At 39.8% G+C, this 15,574-nt stretch overlaps 2 protein-coding genes across 3 annotated transcripts in view; both read right to left on the reverse strand.

Annotated features, from left to right (window-relative positions):
• Positions 1-6,571, reverse strand: part of rasal2 (RAS protein activator like 2) — a 37,173-nt gene extending 30,602 nt beyond the window's left edge. The window contains exon 1 of one of the 2 annotated variants that reach the window (XM_057857621.1): positions 6,136-6,571. In XM_057857621.1, coding sequence (XP_057713604.1) covers positions 6,136-6,241 — 106 coding nt within the window. In that variant the 5' untranslated portion in view covers positions 6,242-6,571. The remainder of the gene's footprint in view (positions 1-6,135) is intronic. The other variant, XM_057857620.1, reaches the window with a different exon arrangement.
• Positions 6,572-7,842: 1,271 nt separating this feature from the next.
• The window catches only part of lamc1 (laminin, gamma 1), a 74,505-nt gene continuing 66,773 nt past the window's right edge, over positions 7,843-15,574 (reverse strand). Inside the window, exons 24-28 of the mRNA XM_057857619.1 lie at positions 13,152-13,266; positions 12,870-13,069; positions 12,382-12,540; positions 9,401-9,500; positions 7,843-9,295 (exon numbers count right to left, since the gene is read on the reverse strand). Of these exons, the coding sequence (XP_057713602.1) occupies positions 9,039-9,295; positions 9,401-9,500; positions 12,382-12,540; positions 12,870-13,069; positions 13,152-13,266 (831 nt within the window). The 3' untranslated portion in view covers positions 7,843-9,038. The remainder of the gene's footprint in view (positions 9,296-9,400; positions 9,501-12,381; positions 12,541-12,869; positions 13,070-13,151; positions 13,267-15,574) is intronic.

Here is a 15,574-nt window from a genome sequence, read left to right on the forward strand (position 1 = left end):
TGATTTTGAAAGTGTTTGCATTTAGTTTTATTGATGAGGGTGGATACACTGCCCTCTGGTCTGCCTCTTTTTACATGGCTGAATCCAACTGCTCCCTGTTAAGACCAACATACGCTAAGTTTTTGTTTGAGCTAATGTTTTTTTAATGCATTCTTAATTTAGTTTGTAGGTATATTTAGCTGTTTTTTTGTGGGAATATGTGTCTGAACCACTTGTTAAGAGCATTGTTAAAAAAAAAAAAAAAAAAAAAAAGCTAGCATTTTATAGCATTTAAGCTAGCAGACTTTTTCTATCCAAGTTAGCCAATTGTTCTTTTGTTGTACAAAGATCGTCATTTAAAAAAAAAAAAAAAAATCGTTTGAGGCGCAGCTCAGGTGTTTTAATTTTTCATGTTCCGAATCCGATTACTCGATTAATCGAACTAACTAGTCAATCGATTAATCGACTACTAACATATTCGACAGCTGCAGCCCTAAACTAAATTAAAATTTTGACATGAGTTTATTACGAGTATACGTCCAACCTATTTGAAGTGGGAAACCCTGACCCAATCTACTCGGAATAGACTCATTTAGTGTTTAAGAGCCACATGTTTGGATGTGTACCCTCGTCAATGGCAGTGAATGAGTTAAGCAACGATGACGTCACTCGAAAGTTCATCTAAAGTAGCAGAAACTTGATGCTTGCAAACAAGCTCGCGGGGAATGTTCAACACCTGTTGCCACACATCCCTCAGCTGTGCTTGTTCCGAAATGTTGAAGATTGACACTAGCTCAGGTGTTTAGTTAGAAACAGTTCCGACTCAAGAAAAAAACGCGTGCACCTAAGCAAACAGAGGCGGCTTTGTGAGCGGTCCCGCGGCCGGCAGGTCCTGTCGCCATGGCGACGGAGAAACATGGCAGAACGCGTCTAACGTGAGATGGGCGTGACCCTCACAAACACACATTTGGTTATCAATGAGCCGTTGTTGAGTCTTTGAAAAATAGTGCTGATCTCCTATCACGGATATGTTCGATATGGGCCATTTTATATCATGATAGGCCATAAAATAACACTTTTTTTCTTATGATTTGGTGAAAAATTATGCAATTATACCAGTCACTTGATTTTTTAAATTGACATTAAACTGATCTGTCACAAATGTTTAATGCAAGTATTGCTGCAACCTAAATATAGCCTGTTGAAACAGAAGCAGCACAGCTGCATACATATTTTTCCTCAAATTTAGATCTAATTATCTCCTAATATTTGTGACCTGTAGTTCTGACTTTTAAGACTGCCCTATATTAAGTTAAAACATAAAATAATTAATAATTAATAGGGGTGTAACAGTACACAAAATCTCGGTTCGGTACGTACCTCGGTTTTGAGGTCATGGTTCGGTTCATTTTCTGTACAGTAAGAAAACAAAATGCAAAATATAAATGTGCTAGTTGGTTATTACACACCTTTGTGCTTTCAACAATAGGAACATTAGCCTATACAAAGCTAGAATTCTGCTAAAAGTAGCAGGTACTTAAAGATAATCCAACAAAAATTTCCCTTTCAGACCCCGTGTATTGGTCAGCTTTCTTTCTGAAAGAAAGAAGAAAAAAGAAGTCCTGTGCTAAAGAGAAAAGAAATCCCAATGCCAAAGAATTTAACATGTATTTTACAAATGAAATGCCTCAGTGAATCCTTTTTTTTTTTTTTTTTTTTTTTTTTTGAACGGTTTTCAAAAGCTTTATTGGTGGATTTTCTCAAGTTAAAGCACCACACAGAAATTAATAAATTTAATTGTGTAAGCAGGATCTGTGTATTAATCTTATTATTTAATTACAGTTTTTTTTTTAGCTCATTTAAATTTATTTTATTTATATGGGCTATTATTTATTTTGTGTTTATATTTTACAAATGTGATGTAGTATTCATTTATATTGTATATTTTATGTTGAATAACTTTAGTTCCTATGTGAATATTAGTTCCTACTTGTTTTGTTGTGGTAGGAGGGTTTTGTATTGAACACTGGGCCGTGTTGGTTATTATTATAGCAGAGAAGACAGCAGTAAATCAACAAAGACAAGTCAACTGTGCCCCGATCTACCACTCAAGAGATCTGATGGACTCAAAAAGTGGGTTACGATTGAATATTAGTTTGAAAATCGACCGGATCCACCGTATTTTTACACGAGTGACTTCCGGTCTGCCCGATCCTAGCTACCGGTAGTAGTATTGACGCAGGAGGGTCGCGTCTCACGTCAAATAATAAACTCTGCCGTTCTTTTCGCGTGCATCGTGTTGACCCGCTTCTGGGACGCATCTAACACGCAGCCGCACTGCGACTGGTGTGCATTGGCTGATTGACTTTAACGCCCGCGTTTCACTGCGTTCTCGCGGCGGCTACGTTGTCGCGCCGTTGACGTTTCTGGGTTACACTGTCCTACCGTGTTGGTCCTCATTATAATAGAGAAGACGGAGTAAATATAATCTACACAAAGAAACTGTAACCTGATCGACTCACAGCCTCGAAAAGTAAGGGTTACATTACGTCAGAAACTCATTCGGTACGCCTCCCTTACGAACCGAGCACCACGTACTGAAACAGTTCAATACAAATACATGTACCGTTACACCCATAATAATTAATAAATATTGCTAATGGAACGAATTTGGTGTGTTGCTATTTCCGATTGTCTAGCATGCATTACTGACAAACAATTAGCAAGGAGAGACATTTGGCTAGGGACATGTTGAGGGCGACTGGTGGTACTACCATCGGATATGGAATCCCATAATGTAGCAAGCCAACGCAAATTGGACGCCATTTGCTAGCCAAACTGTACATTACAGGAGCAGGTCTTTTTATCGCGATAATGACGAGAGGCATGTAAAAATTTTAGATTGATTTGGCGTTCGTTCATTCGCTGGCAGCCCGCCCACTTTAAATGGAGTTGATGTCTAATGCCGCCAATGAGTTAACAAATACCGTATACATAATAGCCTAAAATAAATAATAATAATGGAAAAAAAATAGAAATAAAGAAATTTTAAACAAAAAAAACCCAATTGTTAATTGTAAATTCATGGATCAAGGGGTTATCAGATATACATAAAGCATTGGAGGAATACATAAGTGCATAAAAATAGCATAGCAAATTTGGAAAATTTAATTAAAATATACAGCTAGGAATAAGAAAATGCTAAAATTAAATCATACTAAAAATATACATAATTAATAAATCATAATGTAAAAAATAAGAAAAATAAATACTAAATATAGAAAATCAATTAAAAATAAAATAGTTCTATATTTGTTTCATAAAATTATTATTTATTAAATAAAATTAAAACGTGCTATTTTTTTTAACAAAAGTGTTACTATTAAAAAAAGTATAAGGACAAAGGTATGGTTTTGATTTACATTCTCCAGCTGGCTTGTTGCTTGCTAGCTGTTACTTTAGCTAGCTAAAAATATGAGTTGGGTTTGGTTGTCACACCAACAATATACTTGCAATTGTATGGCGTCCAATCATCCTTCTGCAGTGAATTTCAATGAGTTTACTACTAATAGACATCCAATCCATTTGAAGTGGGAGGGGGACAGCAAATGAATGATTCATCCACTGCCACGCTCCCACTTCAGATGGATTGGACATCTATCACTGTTATTGGCAGCCAATTATTTCATTGATAATGAATTCGAATAAGATTTTGTCTTTTGAATGACTATTAAAACATTCCTAGGAAATCCCAATGCCTTCAGTGAGATACTGTATTTTTAGCTGTTGACGGTCAAATTATTTTCTTTTTCCTGTTTGGGAAGCCACTTCCTGTTGAGCGGCGACCCGCCGGAACTTTCCGCTTCCTGCAGCCGTTGGCTTCCATTGTCTATTGGATTGACATCAACCCATTGCCTGCTACTGACGGTGATACATGTCCCATCTATTAGTGAACAAACAGATGGGACGTCTATCGCCGTCAATGGTTTGTAAGGGTGCCACTTGGCTAGTTTTGACGGTCTGCAAACGGACGGCGACCTGTCAGTGACCTCGGAGGCGGGAATGCGGGCGTGTCGCCGGAGTCCCAAAGGATGAGCTCATCCGTCTAAATGGGACATCACGCAAGTGGAAGGGTGTGTGTGAATGGGGAATGGGGGGGCGGGGGTCATGTGTGTGTGTGTGTGTGTGTGTGTGTGTGTGTGTGTGTGTGTGTGTGTGTGTGTGGGAAAGGGAGGGGGGTTACTGAGCAAGTGGGTCAAAATGGATTGGACCTCGAATGCCATCAATGGCGTTTAAAGAGGTAACTTTTTTTTTATTCTTATTTAAGTTTATTTTTTAATATTGTTTTATTAATTTGAAAAAATGAATAAGTACAGTAAATCAACTATTATTCAGATTTTGATTATATATATATATATATATATATATATATATGTATATTATTAAAAAGCTTATTTTAAAATAAATTATTTTTAAAAAATGAAACGTTTTTTGATTACTTACAAATTAGATTTTTATTCTACACTGTATTTGATTATTCAAAAAAAAAGGATAAAATGTAAATATTGTTTCAGTTGCAATAAGTTAAGTCGCAAACAAATTAGTTGCGTAAACCCGATTGACAAATTTTTTTTTAACTGCATTTGTAATTGCGTCTGAATTTCAGTTTGTTTGTTTTTTTATACCTTTTTTGAGACAAAAAAAAAAAAAGAAACAAATAAATTTTACTTATTCTAAACGGAATATAAAACAAGAAAAATACAGCCCCCCAAAAATTAGTAGCAAAATTTTGCGTTAAAAAATGTCAACTCCCACCAAAAAATCAGCAGCGAAAATTCAGTCACAAAAATACTGATTTGCGAAAAAATTCAACACCAACAAAAAAAAAATCACTATCGAAAGTTCTATATAAAAAAATGTCAACTTCCACCAAAAAATCAGTAGCGAAAATTTAGTCGCAAAAGATTTGCCAAAAATTCAGCCCCACCATAAAATCAGTTGCAAAAATTTTAGCCGCAAAATTCAATTGCAACATTGTGATGGACTGCTTTTTTTTTTTTTTTTTTTTTAATAACTGAATTTTTTAAATAACTTTAAAAAATATAATTTTTTGCAGTCGATTTTTTGTGATTGGATATTTTGCGACTGAATTTTGCTGCTGAAAAAAAATGGCACAGATGACCTCTTTTATGTAAATGGCAGAAAACACAGACAAGCCTGAAAAAGCAGTTTCTGCTCTTGCACCCGTTTAAAATAAACTGCAGTATTTTAAACCAAACAAACTGTTGTGTTTGATAGAACAATACGTCTATATGCTGCCATAGCAGATTCATGGCGCATTAAGCCCCCAAACTAATTTTAATTAGTCCGTTTTACCCTGGAAACCCCCGTTTACAGACGTCGCGCAACCGCTTTTGTTTCAACCTAGCCATGAAAAGAAGGTAAGTAATCATTAATTGATGTCTAATATTTAGTTTAAAAAAAAAAACGACTTTAAAAAATTTATTCACTGGCATATTTTAAACTTTTAAACAAATTACGTCACAATGAAAAAAATTTGCCTCTGTGAATAAGTCACGGATATCTGCCTCATAACGATTGCTTAATTATATTTTTTTTTCGTTAGTGTTGCATTTCCCCCAATATTTTAGATGATAAATAATTGATCCAACAAAGAAAAATTGGGGAAAAAAAGTTTAAAAAGGTAAATATATGAAAAAGAAAATCTCGAACACTTCTTGATTCTTGGTATTACCATGTTTCACCCATAAAATCCCTCAAAAATCCGGCTGTGAAAAGAAGAGGTAAGTAAGCGATAATATCTCTATTTATGCTCTCGCGTGCTCTCCCCTCCAGTTAGGGTTTTGCTGTTTCAACTTTTTTTTTTTTTTTTTTTAAATGCACTCATGTTCAAAATGTTTCTTCCCCTAGAAAATTGAGATTTTAAGCTTTCCAATGATGTATCACACATGCATATAGGACAATTTTGAAATTTGGTCAAATTGGGGTTCTCAGAGCAGAACTTCAAGTCACCTGAGTGTTTTCCGCCAAATACATGTCACACCTGGTTACCATGGCAACAGCCTCGTCGGGTTTGCTACAACGTTGACAAAGCAATGTCCGGCTGTGTGCGTCTGACGTCACCAGTGTTCTTACCGTGAACGCGCATCCATCCTTGCTGCTGACACGCGCCGGCCGCCGCCAACAGGGGCTCCGAGCTCGGTTCCGCCGCTCCGCCGTCCAGCGAGTCCGCTTCGTCCATGTCGACGACTTTCAAACTTTTGGCCCGAGAAGCCAGTCAAACAAGCGGTCGAGATGGAGTAGCGTTAGCTTAGCTTAGCTCGCCGTTAGCCGCCGAGGACTCCCCCAAGTCCGAACGACTCCGCCTCATGCTTCCGCTCCTTGGGGATCGTAGTCGGAGTTCAGGGGACGACGGGACGCTAGTGCCCACCCTACCACGAGCGAAGGACGAAAGCCAGCCAAGCGGCGTTCCGTAACGTCCAGTCTTGCCAGCGGCCGGGAGGGAGCAAGGGAGAAAGTTGGCCAGAACTAGTCAAGACTCTCAGAAAGTGAACACGGGGGCGCGCGCGCCGGCGTGTCCCAAGAGACACGTGCGCGCGCACGCACGCCCACACGAGACGGTTGAGGAAATGTTTGTTGTGTTGCTTCGTCGCAAGTCGAATTGAATCCAAGACTTCAAATTCCAAACAGAAAAGAAAAATATTTTTCGGTTATTTCAAAGTTAACTCATCCAAATAACAGACAAGTTTCTATTTGTGGCGAAACAGTCTGCTGCCATCTGCTGGACAACTTCAGAACTAATTCAATCCAATACATTTGAACTGCAACAGTACGTTATAATTGTATGTATTTACTGTATTTTGTACAACTCATTTTAATTTAGTATTATTCTTAACTCTTTACGGTGCGCTTAACTCATTTGCTGCCATTGACGGCGCTAGACGTCCAATTCGTGCTCCACTTTGACTGGCACTGACAGCTCGTCCCCCTAGTTTGTGAATTAGATATCACTGTCAATTGCAGGTAATGAGTTTAAACACTTAAAAATAATTTAGTGTTATTGGGAACCATAACCAGTGTATTTTTTTATTTTTTCAACATTTTATGAATTTAAAATCTGCAAGTTAACTATTACTAAAGTTTATTTTAACTGCACATTAACTCATTCCCAATGCGTTACTATGAATAAATAGTTCTTTAATGTGGCACTATTAAAATGAGGAGCAGATTGTATGTCAATGTGATTAATCGCATTTTGCGCGATTAATTGCGATTTACATATGTTATCATTGCCAAGCCTTAAGAAAATGTAAAAATGATTAATTATACATAGTTTATATTGTGGCCTACATGACCCAAAATGTGATGTCCTGAGTTTTGTGGATGACAGGTCTTTATGAGGTTAAGGTCTGAATTGAACATCTATCATTGTCAATGGTGGGCAATGTGTTAAAAAAATGGGAAATTAAAAACCAATAAAAAACCCCAAACTTTTTACATACAAATTATAATTGATATCGTCTTATAGGACCCAAAATGTGATGTTGCCGGGTCTTTAGTTTTTTTTTTTTTCTTAAATTACCAAAAAATAGTCTCTTGATCTAGAATGGGCTGATTACATTTTAAAATAGTATTTTTATTATCATTTTTTTGTTTAACACTAAAAACAAAAATGCCTTTAAAAAGAACGATTCCTTTGAATCAGAAATTTCACCAGGGGTCAAAGGTCACATATCTTTTGCGGTGACACGCAGCAAACGAAGGGAATCAAATTTAGTGTTTTTATTTATTGAAATGACAAATGAGGAGACGCCAAAGAGGAAGGCCGGAGCGGGCGCCTGATAACTTAGCAATACTGTTTATTACACACGTGTGCTTACATGGTCGATACGTGGATGGATGGAGGTCAAAGGTCATAGTGTTCTCGTTTGGATTACACACACAAAGTTCATATATTAAGGCACAAAGTCGTTACAAATCAAAAGGTTAACTACGTCTTAACTTCAGTCTCGTGACGTGATAGAAGAACAAGAAAGGCCGGCGTTTTGACATAAAAACCCCGTTAAAAACAAACACTCGCACACACGTACACACATTTCATATCGTCTTAGCACCAGTGTATCAGAGCAAATGTACAAAAGTTGCATAGAGTCCGGCTGAGGAGGGAAGTTGACGGCCGTCCACGTCCAATCCATTTCGACTGGGATGGCTGGTATTGATTGTTTAGGTGCCCTTGACGGTGATCAATGTCCAATCGTGGATCTTAAGAACTAAATTAAAACTCTTTGGGTTTATCACTAATAAACATCCAATCCATCTGCAGTGGGAGGGGGGGCAACAAATGAACATTTTGACTGTTCATTCGCCCCTCCCAGTCAAAATGGATTGGATGTATAGTGCCGTCAATGGCTCCCAACGAGTTAAATATAAAAATGTCAAATCCAACCCAAGATGTTAAACTTCCCTGTAGTAAACGACTATTCCACTTAATGGGAAGATATTCACAGAAGATGAAAAAATTTGACAACTTACCCCGTTCACCCCTACATTGTTTTACTAGTGAGGACAAAGTTCTACTAACTGTAGCTGAAGTGAAATCAATGCAGCCATCCATAAATAAAGCCATTGTAGCATTGCTTTGCCGCACACTAGTTTCCCTTCCTGAAGCGGACACCGAAACCGTTTGAGCATTTACCGGACGGGCTACTAGCACGTCGGAGTGTGAGGACTCTTAGCCCGAAAAGCGCTTGGAGTGTTTATGGGCAGCCCGTGCGAATTTTTCTGTTCCTAATTCGGCGCGATAAAGGCTCAAACGGCTTCTGGAGACGACCGCCGGCGCGTTCCCTGATGTCGTTACGCGCAAAGAACGTAGCGCGCCAAAACCGGGGGCGGCGGGAAGGACTTCCTGCGTGCAGTCTCGCGGGGTTTGTGCTGGTCTCTGGTGCTTTGCGCTGACGCGCCCATCAAAAAAAAAAAAAAGATAAAAAGGGTCAAGGAGGAGAGTTTTGGTAAAGTTCCGGCGGTGGTAAGATGGCGACTTAAGCCTTCTCTAGGGACGGCGTGTTGAAGCAGCCGTCGGGCAGCGTGTTCTTGATGTCGTTAAGGTTGGCGATGTCGGCGCGGATCTCTCGAATCTGCCGTTCGTAGTCGCCGATCATGGCCTCTTGCGTTTGGGCCACCTCGTTGAGTTCCTTCAACTTGCGGTCCAGGTCGCTGTCGGCCATCTTGTCTTTTGCCCGCCGCAGCGACTCGTCAATTTGCGTAAGCTTACTCACATCCACTTTGTCGATGTTGCCTGAGGAGAGAAACACATCAACAACCTACCTACTCTTCTAACATTTTACAAAAAATAACTCAATTTGGCTTTGAAACATGATCATTTTATGCTTCCCACACTTACCGAGTTGTTCCAGCAGGAGGGCAATGGAGTTGAGGACAGTCTTGACTGCGCTTTTGGCCTTGCGGGCGTTATCCTCCGCATCCTTGGCATTGTTGGAAGCCTGAGAGTTGACCAGGCAGAAAAAAATGGCAAGGTTGGGTATCACAAGACTTGGCAAAACTTTACGTGATATCCTGGGACATTACACGTGATCACGCCACATCAAATCACCATTACTCGACATCACGTAACATGAGGTGGTGACATTATGTGTCATGCTGTGATGTGACGTAAAACGGCATGAAATGACGTGTTTCGTTGTGACATAAAATGACATGACAGTTGTGCAATGTTGTGATGTAACCTGTAATGTGACCTAAAGTAAAATGCCATTTTGTGACATGTGTTGTTGTGATATGTTGTGATACCTAAATGAAACAACACGTCTTGTCGAATTGTGCAGTCATCACATGACATTCAATGACATGACGTGTCATGCAATGTTGTGACCTAATGTAAAACGACGTGTCAAAACATGACGTGTCGCTTTACAACTAGAGATGTACCGACGCTGATTTTTTAATTTCCAATCTGAACCGATTTTTTAATTATGTTTTACCAATACCAATCTGATACCAAGCCAATGTCGACCTGATAACCATATTTTTAGACCAGTAAAAATAATGCAAAAACTACTGCAACCGGTAAATGAGAAATTATATTTTTTTTGTATTAAATCAGCCTTGCTGATACCTTTCCAAGAAATGCTCTGTTACAAATATTACACGACACACTGTTACAATCATTAGTTTCACAAGACCAGCAGTCCCTCACAGAGGACATGTTTGTGCTGAAAACACAACGTGAACAAATCTGATACTCCAAAAATAGCTATATCGGGCGCCGATTGCCATCCTGGATATAGAACAGGGACAGCACTAGTTGCAACTAAAGATGCACTGATACAGGTATTGGCAGGGGGGAGGGCGATCCGGCCTGAAATGGTGGTATCGGCGAGTACCAACAAATAGGGCGCCGATACCATTTACCAGTCCAGTATTATAACACTTGACCGCAGCGTTTTTTTCTCCTGATGCTCACTACACTCTCTGTTGTGTGATGACACATGATCACTTTGCATGCCAAGCAGGTATCGCTATTGGACTGCTCCAGACCAATTGAGAGTGGGCCAGTAGTTGCTCTTAACCAATGCCGGGGCAGCTTTTTCATATGTAGGAAAAACAAACTCAAACCTGATAAAACATTTGAAGACAAAATGTGAAAGAACACAAAGAATTTGGGGCTACAACAGCAGCAATTGTTACCAGGAGAAAGGTCAGCTCACTTCGTCCACTTTACTTTTGTCTTTTACTGAAAGAAATGCCGCAGTAATTTGAGACCTGTTTCAAAAGAAGGGTTGCCATCTTTCAAAAATAAAAATAAGGGACGCCCCCCTCGACAGGATGCTGTGGTCAATTATTATTACTTATAATTTCATGAAAGTGGCATTGCTTGGCCTTTGGAGTAAAAAGTAAGTTTATTCATTATTCATTGTATTTTTACTTTCTTACTGCTGGGCTAGTATTATACATGTTTTGATTTCACGAATTTAGCACTATTTTGGCCTTTGAGAGCCAAAGGTTTATTTAACTATTGTTACCCATACTAGCTATGCAATAAAATGTTCTACTGGATTCACTTTGTGTGTATATACTGTATATTAGGGCTGTCAAACAATTGAAATTTTTAATCGAGTTAATCACAGCTTAAAAATTAATTAATGGTAATTTATCGCAATTCAAACCATCTCTAAAATATGCCATATTTTTCTGTAAATTATTGTTGGAATGGAAAGATAAGACAAGACGGCTGTATACATTCAACATATTGTACATAAGTACTGTATTTGTTTATTATAACAATAAATCCACAAGATGGCATTAACATTATAAACATTCGTTCTGTGAAAGGTATCCACGGACAGAAAGACTTGTAATTCTTAAAAGATAAATGTGAGTACAAGTTATAGTAATTTTGATAGTTTGTATATTGTGACTAAATATTGCCATCTAGTGTATTTGTTGAGCTAAACGAAATGTTTGAATAGAGATTGACCAAAGTCTGAGTATTATTTTGAATAGCTGTTTTGATTGGGAAAGGCAGTTCTCTTTGCATTGAGCGCTTTTCTTTTAGTGAACTTTTTTTTTTGAGAGATAGGAATATTATTTTTGTTGTGCTTTCACTAAATGATACCGTAACGACTTAACTGTTCTTAACTGCCCAAATGCATGATGTGAAGTTGGGCAACCATGACTGTCAATGGTGGCTGCAAATGGTATAACTTCTCTGTGTTGTGTTCAATACAGGGTGTTAAGAAAAAGCTCATCTCCTGTCATTCTTCCCCACGTCGCTCTCCACAATAGTTATAATTGTTATGGAAGAGATGTCAAAGCGCATACCAATAAATAGCGCGGCTCCAATGAATGCTTATGTCCACTCCACTCGCTTGTCTCTGCATCTTAGCTCTCAATATACATAAAACGGCGCCATTGTAGTCTGTTCGCGGCAATGCGTGAGTGGGTCGTTCCGCGCATGCATTAAATAATTACCGCCCGTTAACCCGATAATTTCAACAGCCTTAGTATATATATAATTTCTAACAAAGTGGTATCGTATGGTATCGGCCGATACTGCACAGCCAGATATCGGTATCGGGGCCAAAAAATGGTATCAGCGCAAAACTACTTGCAACATGACCTAAAGTGACATGAAGTATCATGCAATGTCGTGAAGTTATGTCAAATGATATGACTGCCAATGGAAGTGTCGTCGCAATGTCGTGACATGACCTAAAATTACATGACTTGTCAAGTAGTGTGACGTGAAACGACAGAACATGCCGTAACTTAACATAAAAAGAAGTAACGTGCTATGACATGACGTGCCGCATTGTTATATGACATAAAATGACGTGTTGTGCTGTGACGTGGTCAGGTCAGTACCATGGTGGCCATCATCATATCCTGGTCGGCCTCGGCCTTCTTCTTACTCAGCTGCTCCTCAGCGGCGCTCAGCTGGTCCATCAAGCCATTGACCTCACCGTCCAGCTTGTTGGCATCCTGTAGGGCTTTCTCAGCATCCTCCCTGGTCTTGGCTGAGCCCTACAACCCACCGATGTCACCACTTTTTAAGGTGCTATGAAATACTACAGCAAGTGACTTAAAATGATAGCAGACCATATTTGGACACAAAACCATCCCAAAAAAGTGACAAAAAAGGCTAGTTGATGAAATTACATCCTAAGTAGTCTTCCTTTCTCAACTATCTTGGCGCCACCCACTAAAAAAATGATGTCACACGTCTTCTACATGTATAGTGCAGTCATTGTTTGACATGAACACCTAGAGGTCTATAAGTTAATATCTTTGCATTTTAACTGTCAAAAAAATGCCTCATTAAAAAGGTAAAGTTCAAATTTGTAACAACGCACCTTCTGCACATTAGCTGCGATGCGCTCGGCCTCCTCCGCTTTGATCTTGGCTTCTCGGGCATCGGCGTCAGCATTCCCCAGCGCTGCCTCGGCCTGCCGTGTTTTGGCAGCAGCGGCGGCCACAGTGGCCTGGATGGCCGGAATCCTCTTCAGGGCCTCCTCCGCCGCCGTCTTGTTGTCGTTGACTCGCCGGTCAAAGTCTGCCAAGGGAAGGATGAGCAAACGACGCAAGGTGAGGGAGCGAGTCGGGAGGGTCGACGGGCGGCCGTCAGAGGCAGGCACCTCGCAAGTCGTCTAGGATGCCCTCAGCTTCGCGGAAGGTGGACTGAGCGCGCTTGGCAGCCTCCTCTGCTGTGGCTTTGGCGGCGTCAGCGCGGGCCAGAAGCTGGTCAGCCGTCTGGTGGGAAACAAGACAGCCAAATGTTAGGACCTGCTTGGTACTTTTTAAAAGTGTTCCAGTTTACTTTACTCCATGTGTAGAATTTGAATAATTAGATTGTTAGAATCTATCTGATTCTGTTCATAACTTTTATGGTCAGAATTTCTAGGAGCAGCCGAAGCATTGAGGGGATTTGGTTTGGTGGCCTCAGCATTGCATCTTTGCTTTTAGCAGCTGATGTGGTGCTGTTGGCTTAAGCCGTGATCTCTAACTCTCACTGGAGCGTTTTGCAGTCGAGTGTGAAGCGGTTGGGATGAAGATCAGCACCTCCAAATCCGAGACTAAGGTCTTTTCTCGGAAAAGGGTGGCGAGCCCTCCCCAGGTGGAGGATGAGATCCTGCCCCAAGTGGAGGAGTTCAAGTATTTAGGGGTCTTGTTCACGAGGGAGGAGTAGGAGGGAGCGGGAGATCGATGTAGTGATGCAGACCATTACCATTACTAATACCGGTCCATTGTGGTGGAGAAGGAGCTGGGCCAAAAGGTGAAGCTCTCGATTTACAAGTCGATCTACATTGCTGCCCTCACCTATGGTCACGAGCTGTGGGTCGTGACCGAAAGAACAAGATAACAGATACAAGCGGCCGAAATTAGTTTCCTCCGCAGGGTGTCCGGGCTCTCCCTTAGAGATAGGGTAAGAAGCTCAAACATTCGGGAGTGACTCAGGGTTGAGCCGCTACTCCTCCGCCAGGAGAGGAGCCTGCTGAGGTGGCTCGGGCATCTGGTTCGGATGCCTCTTGGACGCATCCCTGCTGAAGTGTTCCTGGCATGGGGACGACCCAGAACACACTGGAAAGACTATGTCTCTTGGCTTGCTTGGGAACGTCTCGGGATCCCGCCCAAGAGTAGTGGGTACAGGGAAGTCTGGGCTTCCCTGCTAAAGCTGCTGCCCCCGCGGCGGGAGATAATGGATGGATAGATTGTTCGTCGGACAAGGTGTTTTATTTGTGCTTACAATTCGCACAAATTAGTGATTAGCACGAGCTAAGCGTTAGCTTTTGACCAGTGATTAGCGTCTTAGCTTGCTAACTTTGTTGACTTAGTCTATTATTCAATCCAGAGGTGGGTAGAGTAGCCAAAGAGTAAGAGTAGAGTTACTTCAAAATACTCAAGTAAAAGTAGTCGTCCAAAAAATGTACTCAAGTACAAGAAAAAAAGTATTTGGTGAAAAGAGTACTCAAGTAATGAGTAATATTGTGAGTAACTGCTTATATTTTTGTTTTATTTTTTTAAACAATGGAGATTTTTACCTGAGTTATCTATATGAACTGTTGTTATCATGATACTGTACAATAACTTATTACAAAACCACATTAAGCCAAAGAAAAAAAAAACATTGAATTCCGACGAGAGAAAAAAAATTACATAAATGAAGCATTATTCGTCCAAAGAGCAAGTGCCCTCTGGTGGAGAAAATAGTTCCTTGTTTGAATAGTGAAGAGTTCCATCATGAGTACTATTTTGAAATAAAAAGGATCATATCATAAAAAAAAAAAAAAAAAAAAAAAAAAAAAAACTGGGAGAGAGGTTAAAATCCGCGCTTTCAAGTCATGTTGAGGGCAGCGCTCTATATCAAATACTTCATTTTTATGATGCTTTAAAGACACCACATGATTGAAAAGGCTGACACAAAGAACAGCAAGCTTGCATCTGATTGGTATAATGGAGTCATGTGATTATTGTTGCGAAATCTCATTGATGAAATAAGTAGAGCTACCCCGGTAATATGTATTATGTAAAATAAAGAGGAAAAGTGTAATGACTTTTGCAAAGTAGCAGAGTAAGAGTAGCGTTTTTTCTTCACAAATCTATTCAAGTAAAAGTAGTATTGCTTAGTAAAACTACTCTTAGAAGTACATTTTTCTCAAAAAGTTACTCAAGTAAATGTAACGGAGTACATGTAACGCATTACTACCAACCTCTGAGTAAATCACATTTCGGACCAAAAGGCCTTTGTGTATTTTTTTTTCCAAAACAGTTTTCATGAGTTTATTGTTTGTTAGAATTTAACACTTCCCTTGAGTCATCTCAACAGTAATTGAAGTGACAAGAATAATCAACTGGTGTCATCATTTGAGGAGTCTGTTTGGCTCAAGTGGGATAGTAGCTAATATTAACAAATAAATCAATACAGTGGTACCTCTACATACGAAGTTAATTCGTTCCAGGACCTTGTTTTGTAAGTCGAAATGGTCGTATGTCGAGCAGGATTTTCCCATAAGAATACATTATATTTCCATTAATTCGTTCCACAGCCCAGAAACCTACA

The sequence above is a fragment of the Corythoichthys intestinalis genome, chromosome 14 (genome assembly GCF_030265065.1).
Source record: "Corythoichthys intestinalis isolate RoL2023-P3 chromosome 14, ASM3026506v1, whole genome shotgun sequence".
Taxonomy (NCBI): Eukaryota; Metazoa; Chordata; class Actinopteri; order Syngnathiformes; family Syngnathidae; genus Corythoichthys; species Corythoichthys intestinalis.